This window comes from Hemitrygon akajei, chromosome 4 (genome assembly GCF_048418815.1).
Source record: "Hemitrygon akajei chromosome 4, sHemAka1.3, whole genome shotgun sequence".
Lineage (NCBI taxonomy): Eukaryota > Metazoa > Chordata > Chondrichthyes > Myliobatiformes > Dasyatidae > Hemitrygon > Hemitrygon akajei.
Window position 1 is genome coordinate 4,143,889 of NC_133127.1, and position 17,643 is coordinate 4,161,531.

Below are 17,643 nucleotides of genomic sequence, written 5' to 3' on the forward strand. Positions count from 1 at the left end.
AAATTTGCTGGAGCCTTTGGAAACTCATCAAGTCTCCTCAAACTCCGAATGGAATAAAGCTGCTTGTGTGCTTTCTTTGTAATTGCATCAATACCTTCAGCCAAAGATAAATCCTCTGGATTATCCCTTGGATTATTAAAGCCCAGGAACTTGAAACTGCTCACTCTTTCCACTGCTGGTCCCTCGATAAGACCTTAAGACAGAGGAACAGAATTAGCCCATCAAGACTGCTCAATCATTCCATCATGGTTGATTTACTAACCCTGTTAACCCCAGTCTCCTGCCTTCTTCTTGTAACCCTTGATGTCCTGATTAATCAAGAATCTATCAATCTCTACTTGAAATACATTGTGACTTGGTCTCCACAGCTGTCATTGGCAATGAATTTCACAGATTCACCATCATTCTGGCTGAAGAAATTCCTCCTCTTTTTGATTCTAAATAAACATTCCTATATTTCTGAGGTTGTAGCCTCAAATCCGAGATTCCCCACTATAGGAAACATCTTCTCCACTTAGACATCCATCCAATGAGATCCCCCTCCACATTCTTCTAAGCTCCAGTGAGTACAGGCCAAGAGCTCCTCCTGCATTAACCCTTTCATTTTTGGATACATTCTTGTCCCTTTGCACTCTGTATTTTGAATTTTCTCCTAGTTTAGAACATAGCCACTCCTTTATTCCTTCTACCAAAGTGCATGACCATACACTTCCCAACAGAGTATTCCATCTATGGATTCATTGTCCATTCTCCGAATCAATCTGGGTCCTTCTACACCCCCTGCTTCCTCAACACCTATCTTCCTCAACACCTTCCTGCACCTATCTTCTTATCGTCTGCAAACTTGGCCACGAAGCCATCAATTCCATTATCCATGTCTTTGGCATATAATGTAACAGGAAGCGGTCCGAATACCAATCCCTGTGAAACACCAGTGGTCACCTGCAGCTAACCAGAGAAATTCCCCTTTATTCCCACTCCTTTCCTCCCGTCAAACAGCCAATCTGTCAGTACCTCCAGCTGAACTCTGTCTTTTTGTGTGTTTCCCCAGCTGTCAGTCTGTGGTTTTGTATTGCCGTGCGCTCCTGTCCCCGCTCCTGCTCTACTCCAGCCCCTGTATCACTGAGTACTTTGCCTCTCACCTATTTCTCATTGTTACCTGTATTGCTGCCACCCATGTCTCATTGTGCTCCACCTATCATCTGCCTCTCTGTTTATTGCTCAGTGTATTTCAGTCCTGTCTTTTCACCTGTTTGTTGCCAGATTGTGCCACTGAGTTTTGCTGAGCCTTTTCAGCATTTGTATCTGTACTCTGTCTGAATATTGACTCTGCCTGATTCCTGATTCTGGTTTTTGGATTTCTCTGGATGTTTTGATCTCTACCTGAATTTGACACTGACTTTGTTTGTACTTTGGGATTTGTTACTCAATTAATATCACTGTGTACACAGTACTGGCTCTGCGATTGGGTCCCTGCTCCAGTGTCCTGACAGTACAATCTGGCCAGAATGGATCCAGCAGACCCCGGTCGTCTGAGAGCTGCCCTGGAACAACAGGGAGTGATGCTGGTGAGACACTGGAACCAACTGGACTCCGTGTTCAGGGCAGTGCAGTCACTTTCTGCCAATGTGGCTGATCTTGTGGCCCAGAGTCAGTCACTCCAGCTGTCACAGAGCACTCATCAACATTCTGTGACTGCACCTTCTGCCCTGCCCTCCGTGTCCTCGCATGCTCCTCCCCTCCAAAAGCCCCGTCTGCCTCCTCCAGAAAAGTACTCGGGTGAGCCTGGTACCTGCCGCTCTTTCCTTTCCCAGTGCACCCTCATTTTTGAATTACAACCAACATTTCCGAATGATCAAACCAAGGCAGCCTACGTCATCACCCGACTGTCGGGTCAGGCGAGAGAATGAGAAACAGCTGTCTGGGAGGCAGGCTCCCCTTTCTGCAGTAGTTTTCAGTTATTTTCTGAGGAGATGACAGAAGTGTCTGATTGCTCCAAACATGGGAGAGGGGCTGCCCGTGAAATATTGCACATGCACCGGGGTGCAGGTCCGTGTCAGATTACGCCATAGAATGCTGGACCCTAGCCACCTCCAGCGGCTGGAACTCAGAGGCACACCCTCCTGAACGGCCTCTCTGAAGACATCAAAGATGAGCTGGTCACCCAGGACCTTCCTGCCACCTTTGAAGCCCTGGAGGATTTGGACAACCGTATTGATGTTCGCCTTCAACAGTGCCACAGAGGGAGGGGTTCCAGAGGGTCCCTGGGGCACTTCGTCAGTCTACATTGCCCCGCCATTTGCCTCAATCTATAATTCCCATTCCAGAGCCCGTACCCGCCTGACGCTGACTGTAAGACAAAGGAGAATCAGCACCTGCTCCTGTCTGTACCGTGGCCAACCAGGCCATTTCATCTCCACCTGCCCAGTGAAAGCCAAGCACTCACGAGTAGGACGAGGCGTACTGGTGAGCGTGACCCCTGTCCGGCCCTCCTCGACACCACTCACTCTCATACCTGCTTCTCTGGAGTGGGGCGTCCAACAGTGAGCGGTCTCCATCTTGGTCGATTCTGGTGTGGAGGGGTGATTTACTGATTCCGGCTTGGCTACCCAGTGGGGATTACCCACGTCTGCTCTCCAGTCACCACTGGTGGCCAACACCTTGAACGGTCAGAGACTGGCTAACATGATCCACGTCACGGCCCCGGTGAGTCTCAGTTTATCCTGCAACCGTCGTGAACAGTTAACCCTTTATGTTACTGACTCGCCTCAAGCTCCCATTGTCCTGGGCCATCCCTGGTTAGTCACACAACCCCCACATTGACAGGCGCAGTCGCAAGATTGTAGGCTGGAGCCCATTCTGTCACTCTCACTGCCTCTGCCGTGCTGTTTTCCTTGTCTCCAAGCTCAGAGCCCACCCCCCCCCCCAAGGAATTTCCGGACCTTAGTGCCATCCCTCCTGAATACATGGACCTCAGGGCTGTGTTCAACAAGTCCCAGGCCACTTCACTGCCACCTCATCGTCCACATGATTGCACCATTGACCTTTGCCTGGCACATCTCCCCCAGGGACTGCCTGTATTCCCTGTCTGTACCTGAAACAGAAGCCATGAATAAGTCCATTCAAGAGTGTCTGGCTACAGGCATCATCCGGCCGTCTTCCTCCCCTGCTGGTGCCATTTCTTTTCTTTGTTGAAGAGAAGGATGGCTCCTTGCATCCATGCATTGATTATCGGGGACTGAATGAAGTCACTGTTAAGAACCGTTACCCTCTTCCACTCATGATCTCAGCATTTGAACTACTACAAGGAGCCTCAGTTTTCACCAGACTTAATCTCTGTAATGCCTACCAGCTAGTCCGCATCCGTGAAGGGGATGAGTGGAAGTCTGCCTTCAACACCCCCTCAGGCCATTATGAGGTCACGCCAGTCAGTCTCACCAGTGCCCCCACTGTTTTCCGAGCCCTGGCAAATGACATTCTCAGGGACATGCTGAAACAATTTGTTTTTGTGTATCTCAACGTCAAGACGGTGGTCAAATGGCCCCAACCTTCAACTCGTCAGGAGTTACAATGCTTCTTGGGCTTCGCTAACTTCTATCGCCGCTTTATCAGAGACTACAGTACACTGTCTGCACCACTCACTGCTCTTACCTCATCGGCTGTCAGATTCTCCCGGTCCCCGGCTGCTGAAAAAGCATTCTCTGACCTGAGGGAACGTTTCGCCTCTGCCCACATCCTGATTCCACCCGACACCGGCCGGCAGTTCGTTGTGGAGGTGGACGTGTCTGACATTGGTGTAGGAACTGTTCTCTCTCAGCGCTCGGCTTGGATGAGAAGGTACTCCCCTGCGCCGCCTTCTCTCACCGCCTCACTCCCACGGAACGGAATTACGATGTCGGAAACCGGGAGCTGCTGGCTGTGAAGCTGGCTCTGGAGGAGTGGAGGCATCGGCTGGAGGGAGCAAAGGTGCCGTTCTTAGTCTCGACTGATCACAAGAACCTGGAATATACCCGTGCAGCCAAACGTCTCAACTTCCGTCAAGCTTGTTGGTCCCTGTTTTGTTCAAGACTTCTAATTTACTCTGTCCTTCCGCCCCGGTTCCAAGAATGGAAAACCTGATGCCCTTTCCTGAAGATTTCCCTCCTCTGAGACCCCTGAGGTCCCTGATGTCTTCCTCCCTGCTCACTGTCTTGTGAATGCAGTGCAATGGGACATTGAAGCCATGGTGCAAGCTGCCCAACAATCTTCTGGGTGCCTCTGTGAGTCTGTCTTCAGGATTCCACCCACAGACCAATGGCCAGACCGAGTGGGCCAACCAACAGCTAGAGACGGTATTGCGGTGTCTGGTCTCCCAGAACCCCTCCGTGTGGAGTCAGCAGCTACCCTGGGCCGAGTACACCATAAACTCTCATCCGTCCTCGTCCACCGGTCTGTCCCCTTTCGAGTGCTGCCTTGGCTACCAACCTCCACTGTTTCCTGTTGGCGTTCCATCTGCCGAGGCATTCCTCTGCCGTGGTCAGCGGACTTGGAGGCACACTCACTCTGTCCTTTGCCCTGCCTCCGCTAGGATCGAGCATCAACTGACCGCCATCGCTCCAAGGCCCCATGTTACCGCCAGGGACAGCGTGTGTGGCTTTCAACCCGCGACCTGCCCCTCGAGGTGGATTCCTGCAAGCTCGTCCCTTGCTTCATCAGCCCCTTTCCCATTGCTAAAGTCATCAGCCCTACTGCCGTCCGTCTCAAGCTCCCCTCCACTCTTCGCCACTTTCATCCCACCTTCCATGTGTCCCGCATCAAGCCTTTCATGAGCCACCCCCTGTGTCCTGTCCCCAAACCACCCTCCCCCACAGCTCATCGATGGGTCAGAGGACTTCACGGTGCGTCAGCTGCTGGACATTCGTCGCCGGGGCCGTGGCCTCCAGAACCTTGTGGACTGGGAGGGCGACAGTCCTGAGGAGAGGTGCTGGGACCTCGCCCGTAACATCCTGGACCCCTCTCTCGTCAGGGACTTCCATCGCCAGCACCCAGCTCTACCTGCCGTGATGCCGGGAGGCGCCTGGGGGGGGGCGGGGGTGGGATACTGTCAGTTAAACTCTATCTTTTTGTGTTTTCCCCCTAGCTGTCAGTCTGTGGTTTTGTCTTGCCGTGTGCTCCTGTCCCCACTCCTGCTCTACTCCGGCCCCTGTATCACTGAGTACTCCGTCTCTCATCTGTTTCTCATTGTTATCTGTATTGCTGCCACCCGTGTCTCATTGTGCTCCACCTATCATCCGCCTCTCTGTTTATTGCTCAGTGTATTTCAGTCCTGTGTTTTCACCTGTTTGTTGCCAGATTGTGCTGGTGAGTTTTCCTGAGCCTGTCCAACATTTGTATCTGAACTCTGTCTGTCTGTCTGAATATCGACTCTGCCTGTTTCCGGATTCTGGTTTTTGGATTTTCTGGATGTTTTGATCTCTACCTGAACTTTGACGCAGACTTTTGTTTGCACTTCAGGATTTGTTACTCAATTAATGTCACCGTGTGAATGATTGGATCCCTGCTCCAGCACCTTGACAACATCCTCTCCATGCTGGTATATTTCCTGTAACACCATAAGCTTTTATCTTATTAAGCAGCCTCATGTGAGGCAGCTTGTGAAAGGCCTTGTGAAACTCCAAGTAAACAACATTCATTGACTCTCCTTTGTCTATCCTGCCTGTTCTTTCCTCAAAGAATTCCAACAGATTTGTCAGGCATGATTTTTCCTGAAGGAAACCATGCTGACTTTGGCCTACTTTATCATGTGCTTCCAAATACCCCAAAACCTCGTCCTTAATGAAATCAAACATCTTTCCAATCACTGAAGTCAGGTTCACTGGCTAATAATTTCCTTTTTCCTCTCTCTCAAACAGAGCAGTGACATTTGCAAGTTTCCAGTCAAAGTTCACAGTTTTCTTTCTTTCATTACTGACTGAGATAAATTCATGGAATAGGCTCTTCTGGCCTTTTGACACATTCCAGTCAGCAACTGAAAACCTCATCCTTAAACTTTAGCCCGAGCTTAATCATAGTGTAATTTACAGTGACCGATTAACCCGTCAACAGGTACATCTTTGGAGTTTTGTAGGGAACTGGAGCACCCGGGGAAAACCCACGTGGTCATGGGGAGAACATACAAACTCCTTGCAGGAAGTAACAGGAATTGTAGAAATATCATAGAATCGATGAAAGACTGCACCCAACAGGACAGACAAACAACCAATGTGTAAATGACCAAAAATAACTGTGCAGATACATAAGAAAGAAGCAATGATAATAATAAATAAATAAGCAACAAATACTGGGAAATGAGGTGAAGAGTCTTTGCAACTGCGTCCGTAGGTTGTGGGAGCTGTTCAGTGATGGGGTGAGTGAGGTTGAGGGAAGTTATCCCCACTGAATCAAGAGCCTAGTGTGTGGTTAGCCAGATGCTTTTTCCCTGGGCTGGAATGGCTAACATGAGGGAGCATAGTTTTAAGGTGCTTGGAAATTGGTGCCATTCCTTTGTCCCACATGCTCTAAGTTCTTCACACTTGTCCTTGATACTTCTTGCATGAAAATAGACACACTTCAACCCATCTCACTGACTGCAATTTTTGCCTAATATCTGCCTATCCTTCCTCCCAGTCTCACTACACACATTATCTACCAGTATACAACTACCCCATCACTACAGTTCCCACTTCCCTGCCAAATTAGTTGAAACCCTCCCCGTCAGCTCTAGTGAACCTGCCCACAGGGATATTTGTATCCTTCAGGTTCAAGTGTAACCCATCCTTTCTCTACAGGTCATACCTTCCCCGGAGGAGATCTCAATGATCCAGCGATCCGAAACCCTGCCCCCTGCACCAGTTCCTCAGCCACTCATACATCAGTACTGTCTTCCTACTTCTGCCCTGACCAGCATGTGGCACTGGGAGTAATCCAGACATTGCTCCTTGGAGATGTTGCTCTTCAGCCTCCTCCTGAACTCCCTGTACTCACTGCACAGGACCTCTTCCCCCTCTCTATCTATGTCATTGATACAGATGGGCACCATGACATCTGGCTGCTCACACTCCCTCTTGACAATATTCTGCAGCCACTCTGAGACCTCCTTGACCCCAGCACCTGGGAGGCAACATACCATCCTGGCATCCTTTTCATGGCCACAGAATCCACTGTCTAACTCAATAACTATCGAGTCTCCCATCACTATCTCTCTACCTGACTGTACCCTTCCCCGCTGGGCCTCTGGACTGGCTGCTGCTATGCCCTGATAGGTCATACCCCCCACAGCAGTATCCAAAGGGGGTATACTTGTTGTGAGGGGAATGGTCACAGAGGAACCCCCAGCCACTGCCTCATCTTGCAAAGCCTGTTGAGCCACAGCCTGACCACTCTGACATTGGCCCACACACACAATGGCTGCTCCATTTGCACCTTGCTTCTTTTTATTGTCGCTTGCTAAGTTACTCATAACTCAAGCAATCTCCTGCTCAGCGTTCAAGTTCTGACAGTTTCTGGTCACTTTTTAAACCTGGTGTGTAAAGTTCCCAAGGAACTGTCTCCAATTCACCCCACGACTGTGCACTCAGTAGACATGCTTTTCACAACTGGTGCATAAAGTCCACAATGAGCCATCTCCAACTCGCTCTGAGATCTCCCGTTCGGCAAATTCATGGATCGTTGGGATCTCTTCTGGGGAAGGCATAACCTGAACAAAAGGATGGGTTACACCTGAACTTGAGAGTGACCAGTAAGTTTGCTAGAGGTCGTTGTGGAGGGTTCAAACCAGTCTGGCAGTGGGATGGGAACAACAGTAATCGGTGAGAGGATGGACAGTTGGTGTACAGTTAGATGCAATGTGTAGAGAGACTGTGAGGGAAGATAGGAAGTTGACAGGGCAAAATTGCTATCAGTGGGATGGGTTGATGTGTGTCCACTTCAGTGCAAGATCGATCAGGAACAAGTGTGATGAACTTGGAGCACTTGGAACTGTGAAATGGTGGCCATTATTGGTACATATTGGCACCAATGACATAGATAGATAATGTGAGGAGATTCTGAAAAGAGATTTTAGGGAGCTAGTAGAAATTTGAGAAACAGGTCCTCCAGGGTAGTAATATCTGGATTTCTGCCTGTGCCACGTGCCAGTGAGGGTAAGAATAGGATGATTTGGCAGGTGAATGTGTGGCTGAGGAACTGGGGCAGGGGGCAGGGGTTCAGACTTATGGATCATTGGGATCGAAGGCCAGTAAGACCTGTACAAAAGGGATAGGTTACACCTGAACTTGAGGGGTCAAATACCCTTGTGGGTGGGTTGGATGAGACATTTGGGTGGATTTAAACTAATTTGTCAGGGGCTTGAGAACCAGAATGATAATGCTGAGGATGGGGTAGTTGGTTTACAAACAGAGGCAGTGTGTAGTGAGCAAACACGAGGAAATCTGCAGATGCTGGAAATTCAAACAACAACACACACAAAATGCTGGTGGAACACAGCAGGCCAGGCAGCATCTATAGGGAGAAGCGCTGTCGACATTTTGGGCCGAGACCCTTCGTCAGGACTAACTGGAAGGAAAGATAGTAAGAGATTTGAAAGTAGTGGGGGGAGGGGGAAATGTGAAATGATAGGAGAAGACTGGAGGGGGTGGGATGAAGCTAAGAGCTGGAAAGGTGATTGGCAAAAGTGATACAGAGCTGGAGAAGGGAAAGGATCATGGGACGGGAGGCCTCAGGAGAAAGAAAGGAGGGGGGAAGCACCAGAGGGAGATGGAGAACAGGCAAACAACTAAATATGTCGGGGATGGGGTAAGAAGGGGAGGAGGGGCATTAACAGAAGTTAGAGAAGTCAATGTTCATGCCATCAGGTTGGAGGCTACCCAGCCGGTATATAAGGTGTTGTTCCTCCAACCTGAGTTTGGATTCATTTTGACAATAGAGGAGGCCACGGATAGACATATCAGAATGGGAATGGGACGTGGAATTAAAATGTGTGGCCACTGGGAGATCCTGCTTTCTCTGGCGGACCGAGCGTAGGTGTTCAGCGAAACGGTCTCCCAGTCTGCGTCGGGTCTCACCAGTATATAAAAGGCCACACCAGGAGCACCGGATGCAGTATACCACACCAGCCGACTCACAGGTGAAGTGTCGCCTCACCTGGAAGGACTGTCTGGGGCCCTAAATGGTGGTGAGGGAGGAAGTGTAAGGGCAGGTGTAGCACTTGTTCCATTTACAAGGATAAGTGCCAGGACGGAGATCAGTGGGAAGGGATGGGGGGGACAAGTGGACAAGGGAGACGCATAGGGAGCGATCCCTGCGAAAAGCAGAAAGTGGGGGAGGGAAAAATGTGTTTGGTAGTGGGATCCCTTTGGAGGTGGCGGAAGTTACGGAGAATTATACGTTGGACCTGGAGGCTGGTGGGGTGGAAGGTAAGGACAAGGGGAACCCTATCCCGAGTGGGGTGGCGGGTGGATGGGGTGAGGGCAGATGTGCGGGAAATGGGAGAGATGCATTTGAGAGCAGAGTTGATGGTGAACGAAGGGAAGCCCCTTTGTTTAAAAAAGGAAGACATCTCCTTCGTCCTGGAATGAAAAGCGTCATCCTGAGAGCAGATGCGGTGGAGACGGAGGAATTGTGAGAAGGGGATAGGCTTTTTGCAAGAGACATTCCCATTCTGATATGTCTATCCATGGCCTCCTCTATTGTCAAAGTGAATCCAAACTCAGGTTGGAGGAACAACACCTTATATACCGGCTGGGTAGCCTCCAACCTGATTGCATGAACATTGAGTTCTCTAACTTCCGTTAATGCCCCTCCTCCCCTTCTTACCCCATCCCTGATATATTTAGTTGTTTGCCTGTCTCGCTACACATATTTAGTGTGTAGTGAAACTCCTTGCAAAGAGAGGCAGATGATAGAGTAAAATTGCAGTCAACAGGATGAGCTGCAACTGAAAAGGTGGACAAGATCAAAAAGGGAGAATACAGGACTAATTTGTCTTTCCTACTGTTGAAAAACATGAGGATAAATAACATGATGATGAAACTGTTCCTGAGGTGGTCACAACCAGAGAACAGGGTCAGACTGTAGGTGGGTGACCACCAGGAGAAATAAGGTGAGTCAGCAGACCCTCAGACAGACAGACAGACAGACAGACAGACATACCTTATTGATCCCGAGGGAAATTGGGCTTTGTTACAGTCGCACCAACCAAGAATAGGTAGAATATAGCAATATAAAACCATAAATAATTAAATAATATTTGTATCCCCAGGTATTTGTAATCCTCCACCCTGTCCACACTGACCCCTTGGATGGAAACAGTGGTCACCGGTGCCTTGGCCCTCCTCAGGTCCACCACCAGCTCCTTAGTCTTTTTCACATTAAGTATAACAAGTATACATCTTTGATACTGCTGGGCTGGGGGATGGTGAGATTGATCTTAGACAGGATAAAAGGTTGGTACAACATTGTGTCCTGAAGGGCCTGCACTTTGCTGTAACATTCTGGTTCTATGTTCTATTTGTGTGGAGACTTGGACATTTCCCTCATCACGGTCATGAACAGCTCACCCCTTACAATCAGCCTGTGCCCTGATCCTAGACTCATTAGCCAGTGGGAACATCCTCCCTGTATCCAGCAATGTTAAACTCTGTCCTCAGTTCAGTGAGATCACAACTCATTCTTCTAACCCCCCAGTGAACAGAGGGCTGGTTGACTCAACTTCTCCTGATGTGACAGACTCACCAACACATGGACCTGAAACACTGACCCTGTTTCTCTCTCCACAGATGCTGACTGACCTATTTCAACGATTCTCTAATTTCAACCCAAGAAAAATATCTGCAGAATCTTCATTCCACTCCCTCGAGAGACAGTGCATCGTTCATTTGCTAAGGACAACAAGATTGTACCCAGTCCTCCTGGTGTAGTGTCCCCGAGGCCAAGTATAATTCTGTGACCAATTCCAGGTTGCTATGGTGATCACCTACCGACTGTACTCAGTACACACCGTGCCAGGACAACGAGACCTGACAGAGGATCACCAGTCACAGGCACGGAAACATTCAGCCCTATGATCCTGGGACAGGAACTGTGTATTCCAACAGGACATCAGGCACAGCAAATATCCTGGACTGGAATAGAGTCAAAACGATAAATCATTGGAGACAAATTTTACCGTTGTGGGAATTTGAGAAACAGAACAGTACACCTATTCCCAAAATACCACGACCAGCACGCCGCTCCCCGAACCAGTCACACCCATGAGAGAACAGGGATTCCAGGAGAACACAGAGCGCATCAGAGACTATGACGGGCATTTTTCTGGCTGGAAATAATGTGTCTGAAAAACTCAGCCCCCCACAAATTGTAAAGGATTTGGGATTACAGGATCATTATCCTCACAAACTGTCTCTCCAGACTGTACGGGAGGTGTCCCAGGATAAACCAGAGGACAGCAAACCAACTCGAGCCGAAGATCTTCCCTGGCGATTTCTCCAGAGGATCCTCTCAGCCAATTCACTGGCGAGGAATCCCGAATGGCCACCGGATCTGCCCTCGGACGGTGAGGATGATGATGATGATGATGAAGACTTCAGAGATTTCTTTGAAGTTACAGCACCGGGGGATGGTGGGATGAATCCTCTGGATATCATTGCTGCCATTTTCCTCTGTGCTGACCACTCTCTCCAGCAGGAACTGATGCTGAAGATGTCTCTGTGCCAGTTTGCATTACCCTTTCTGATGCCAGACACACACAGTCACCCCATGGACAAGGTGAGGGGACTCACAGAAGGGCCTGGTGCCACCCTTCTCCTCTGGGCCATGAGGCCCATTGTTAAAACATGGTGCCCACATTCTCCTACAGACAGCAGCCCCGTTGTGGAGGTGCCCATCGTGACAGCAGCCATGCCAACGGTGTCCTTCCTCAGACTGGGAAGGTGCACAGTGTCCAAATCCCGAATCCTCAATCTCACCCTGAGTCAGGCACAGCTGCAGCAGAACATCTTCCTGCACTCCCAGATGGAATGTGGGAATGTGCCCCGCAGGATATCCGATGGAATGGCTGAGATCAGCTGGTATCTCCCTTCTGGGAAGAGTAACACGGATATTTTCCCAGAGGCTGCTGCATTCATTAACCTCCGAGGCGATGCTGAAACTTTCCAGGGAAACGCTCGGTTTCTGGCAAAAGTATCTGCTGCTCTCTTTATTTTCATTGACGTAATCGGTGAGAAGGAACGAGAATTCCTCACCTCTCTCCCACAGTCACCAGCAAAACTCTTTCTCATAGTCAACACCCACATCAATCAGCAACACATAACCCCTGAGCAGGTGAAGAAACTGTTCAAAGATCTAAAGTTAGAACCTCAACAACACATTATGCAGACAAATGTAAATGAGACTAAACTTGTGGAAAAGCTCCGTTCTCAGATCAAACAAGTAATTCTAATGAGGGACAGGGACCAGACCTTGCTGAGCCTGGAGAAAATGGCTGACATTGTGATGGAAAGTGGGATTGAGGTTGATGAACGTCAACCTGAAATACAACGAGCCAAGGAACTGACCAAAATACTGGACAGACTTGACTCAGGAGACATTACTGGGTATAAAAGGAGAGTGTTGCCCTTTCATGGAGAGCCCTGGCAATGGTTGTCTAAAGTTGAAAAAGAGAAAGCTCGGATGAAACTCCGTGGGGACAGAACCACAGAAGTGTATAACCAGGAACTGGACCGGGAGAAGAACAGAATCCGGGAAGCTCAGCTCAGACAGAGTCTGTCGGAAGAGATGCGGCTGTTCATTGAACACCTCACCCGTCATGGTGGGGTTGACAGAGCCATTTCCCTACAGTGGCTGAAGCTGGAACTGGACAGTAAATCACGGGAAATTATGGCAGGATTGCGTAGAATTTATAAAGAACTGTGCAAAGACTCAAAGCAGACTGTGAAGAAACTGAAGGAGTTGGATCAGAAGATATCTGATAGTTCCCTGGGTCTCGAGCATTTCATGAGGGAACTTGGCCAGGTTTATGAACTTTCAGTGACTCGACACAATGTCACCCGAAGGACACAGATCCACCCAAAGGTGTCGCAGTTCCCACGTGTTGCTGCTGAACTGTTGCTGGAAGGGTTCCCACTGGAACTCATCGATGGAGACGTTTCCAACGTTCCCATTCCATGGATCGCTGCTGTACTCATAGAAGTGGCCAACAAAGTGGGAAGAGCTTGCCGAGTGTTTGTGCTGACGGTGATCGGAGTTCAGAGCACGGGCAAGTCCACACTCCTCAACACAATGTTCTGTTTGCAGTTTGCTGTGAGCGGCGGCCGATGTACTCGAGGGGCCTACATGCAGTTGATCAAAGTCACAGGGAGCCTGGCCGAGGAGCTGGGCTGTGAGTTCATCCTGGTCATTGACACAGAGGGGCTGAGAGCCCCAGAACTTGCAACACTGACAGACAGCTACGAGCACGACAATGAGCTGGCAACGTTCGTGGTTGGATTAAGCAACTTAACGTTGGTAAACATCGGGATGGAAAATCTGTCAGAGATTAAAGATATTTTACAGATTGTTGTTCATTCCTTAATCCGCATGAGGGAGATAGGAAAAGGGCCAAAGTGCATATTTGTTCACCAGAATGTCGGCGATGTGAGTGCACACAATCAGAATCTGAGAGGCCGTCAGAAACTCCTGGAGCAGCTGGATAAGATGACAGAGGCTGCAGCAAAGCTGGAGAAGGTAGACCGAGTAACGTTCCGGGATGTGATGGACTATGATGCTGACAAGGACAACTGGTACATCCCTGGTCTGTGGCATGGTACACCCCCAATGGCTGCAGTCAACACCGGCTACAGTGAACTCGTCTCCCAACTGAAGAAGAACCTAATTCAGTGTCTAATCCAATGGAGCAAAAGCCAAAGAGCTTTCACTATCCCGGACTTTATCAAATGGATGGCTGGGCTTTGGGAGCAGGTGAAACACGAAAATTTCATTTTCAGCTTCCAGAACAGTCTGTTCCCAGAGGCTTACAACCACCTCTCCATGAAGTACAAGGACTGGGAGTGGGAACTCCACAAATTCACTCACTCCTGGGGAAATGAGGCTGAAAACAGAATCAGCAATGCCAGAGGAGATCTCACCGAACTGCTCTATAATCTGGAGAGGGAGATGAGGACAGAGATGAACAAAAGGGAGGGTGACACTCTGGATAAACTACAAGCTCTGTATGAAAGTGGGGCTGATAACGTTTGTCTGATGGAGAAATACAGAGAGGAATTTAAGCTCAGCATCTCCAGTTTATGCAGCCGACTTCAGCACGATTCAATGCAGAGATGTAGAGATGCCGTGAACAGACGGGTGGGACTGCAGGGAGTGGATGGTATTTGTAATAACTTTCACAGGAAGATTGGAGAACAGGTTAAGCAGCTTTTATGGAAGTGTAAAACAGCAAATCGGGTGTTGGGACACCAGGAATTGCAAAAGGAATTTGAAACAATGTGGGAAAGTACACTCTCTCAGCTGGAGTATCAGCCCTGCAGAGAAAGAAAGATTGAACTGGAGATTGAAAATCTTCTCAGAGAGGAAACAAAAACTCAAGGGAGAGTGATTAATGAAAAACTAAAATGTAAAAATCTCTGTGAACTGGGGACCCAGTACTTTCAGATTGAAGAGAAACACATCAATGCGTCATATTGGAGATGGGGTACAAGTAAACTCATTCCATCCAGTTTGAAATCAGATCTCAATCAAGCAGCAATGATTACAAAGCCCTTCGAGGATGAATGCAGACATTGGATCACTGACATCACAAAAAAGGACATGGATTATGACAACAAATATTGCATTGAACTTTTGAACATGATAGGGGGAAAAGTTGACAATATTTCACATCAAAACTTTTCAATGACTGAGGTTTTCAAGGCCGAGTTTAAACTTCACCTGTGTGGTTACGCTGTACCAAGATTCCAGGAGATGCACAGGAGGTTCATCCACAAACACGACACACGGAGAAGTCTGGAAAACATGAAAAGTCAATACTTTGATCTCTTTATGGATATTTACAGAGAGCAGGATGAGAACCAGAGACAAGCAGATCGATTTGCACGATCTTGTTTCATGCCAGCTCTCCGAGACACCACCCTCAAGACTCTCAGCGTGAACATCGTGGATGATATGAAAAAACATGACCCTGAGCGACAGTACAGTCTCCGCAACAACTTCACTGTGGCCCTCCTGGTCCACCTGAAACAAACACATCAATTTGATGAATATCTCTGGTACATCAGAGACTTTGAGAATTTCGCCAAAGACTGGCTCCATCAGCAAGTTATTAAACACTGCGAGACAGAACGCGATGGAGAGAGCACATTTACCCATCTGGCTAAAGAAATCATCACAGAGATCACTGGGCAAGCTAAGGACATTGTTCAGGATGCAGTGAAGCAGAACTTTGCTGGAAATGCTCAGAGCTTCCTAAACATGTTTGTTGAAAAGTTAAACAGAAGAATCTCGATGCCTGAAGATCAGATGAAACTTGTTCTGTTTCGGAGTGGCAGTGATGGCAAGAAATGTGCAGAAGCCATTCTGCCATGTATTGAAGAGGTGGAGCAGAAACTCCTCCGTGAGGTAAAAGGCTGGGATGTCAAAGCAAAGATTGAAGAATTATCCATTAAACCCAGGGAGGAGTTGTTCAAAGGGTTATTCAATTGTACGAAGAAATGTCCTTTCTGTGGGGTTTTCTGTGACTCAGAGACCCCGGTACACTCCCAACACTCCTGTAAACAGCACTGGCCTGAAGGGCTCAACAGGCATCGATGGGCAGACAGTGAACATCTTGTAACGGATATCTGCACAACTTCAGTCGCAGGTGATACAACATTCAAAAATAATGACACAAATTGGGAATCCCATCCCTACAAGGAATATCAAACAGTCAATGATTACTACAAATCCTGGATTATCCAACGGGAAATTTCCGCAGAGGCAGGATCCTATTGGAAGAAGGTTTTCTACATTTTCAATCAGCAGTTTGCTGATGAATATGGAGCAAAGCCTGCAAAGATCGATGGAAGCTGGAACATTGACTGGGAAGTGGTGAGGGAAGAAATGAACAAGACGTTTAATACAAACATTCATGCTTGGTAATGTCCCTTTAAATGGCGTTACTCAGTGAGAGACAGACAAAGGGAAACTGTCTGTCTCAGAAGGATGGGACAGTGTAAATCACTGTGTGTTCAAATCTAAATCCAGTCACAAATCATAAAAATAATTAGTAGAACAGAAGGAATGTTTCAACTGATAGTTTATCAAATTGGAATAGTTGATGAATCCGATCAGAGATCAATGAGAAGTATTTCTGGAGAGAGTAACAGATATCCAGAGGGTAGGGACTAAATGTGAGGGTGGAGCATGTGAATGAGGATCTTGTGTTGGAATTGAGGTGCTTTGAGTGATGAGATCAGGGGAACTCCAAAGAGGGACTGACAGGTTGGTGAGGGATTGAATGATAGTGTGAGGAAGGATCAAGGGATACGTTGGATGGAATTGAGGGATAGAATGAGGCGGGATTGAAGGATACTGTGAAGAGGTATTAAGGGATGGAGTGATGAGGGATTGGAGAGATAGAGTGACCAGGAAGCGATTTAAAAAAAAAACATTTCAGAAGGTAGAGGAGATATTGAGGGACACTTGGAAAGTAGGATGTTCAATGAGATTCTAAAGATATATCAAGGAGCAGCAGGCTGTTCAACCCATCAAACCTATGCTGTCATTCATTAAGGACATGGCTGATTTGTCCCATCTAGTCCATGCCATCTACTTGCAACTGAAACGTATCCCTCTAAATGCCTCCCATTCATTGTCCTTTGCAAACATTCCTTAAAATTTACTATTAAACCAGCATCTACGACTTCCACTGGCAGTTCTTTCCACAAGTGCAGCACTTTCTGAGTGAAAACGTTCTCCCTCATGTTCCCCATAAATATTTCACATTTCACCCAAAACCTATGAACTAATCTCACCAATCCCTGAGCCTCTCTCTACAGCTCCAGGGTGGAGAATCCCAATGATTCATCATCCAGGTGAAGATGTCTACCCTCACTTCAGTCCCAGATGGCCTCCCCCTCATTCTGCCCTCTCACTCTGGAGCCCTCCGTCACAGAGACCATCCTCCTTGTCTCTACCCTGTGAAGCCTCTCAGGACTTTACATCCACCAGGCCCTGCCTCATTCTCCAAACTGCCAGGAGTCGGTGGCCAGCCGACTCAGTCTCTCCTCACGTGTCAGAGCTGCCGTCCCAGGAACCGGTCAGGTGAAGCTCTGATGCTCTCCCCCTGTGCCGGGAACATCTTTTACAGACAAGGACACTAACCCTTTCCCCAGAACCCTGGGTGCAGTCACACCGAGACTCTCTGTAGTCACCATTCCTCAAATCCCCTTGCGTTAAAGGCCAACGTTTCCATCTTACCTGCCTGCTGTCTGTGCATGTTGTCTGCCAGTGACCGGTGTACAAGGTCACCAGGTCCCTGTGAACATCAACATTTCCCAGTCCCTCACTGTTTAAACAATGGTCAGTGTTTCTGTATCTCTTCCCATTTTCTATATCTGCCCTGCTGTTGCCCTCTCACTTACTGTCTTTAACCCCTTG

The 17,643-nt window shown here is 48.3% G+C and overlaps 1 protein-coding gene across 1 annotated transcript; it reads left to right on the forward strand.

The window, feature by feature from the left end:
- The first annotated feature begins 11,140 nt into the window (after positions 1 to 11,140).
- LOC140726077 (interferon-induced very large GTPase 1-like) lies at positions 11,141 to 16,143 on the forward strand. The gene has a single exon (XM_073042011.1). The coding sequence runs from the start codon at positions 11,314 to 11,316 to the stop codon at positions 16,141 to 16,143; it is 4,830 nt and encodes a 1,609-aa protein (XP_072898112.1). The 5' UTR covers positions 11,141 to 11,313.
- The last annotated feature ends 1,500 nt before the right edge of the window (positions 16,144 to 17,643 follow it).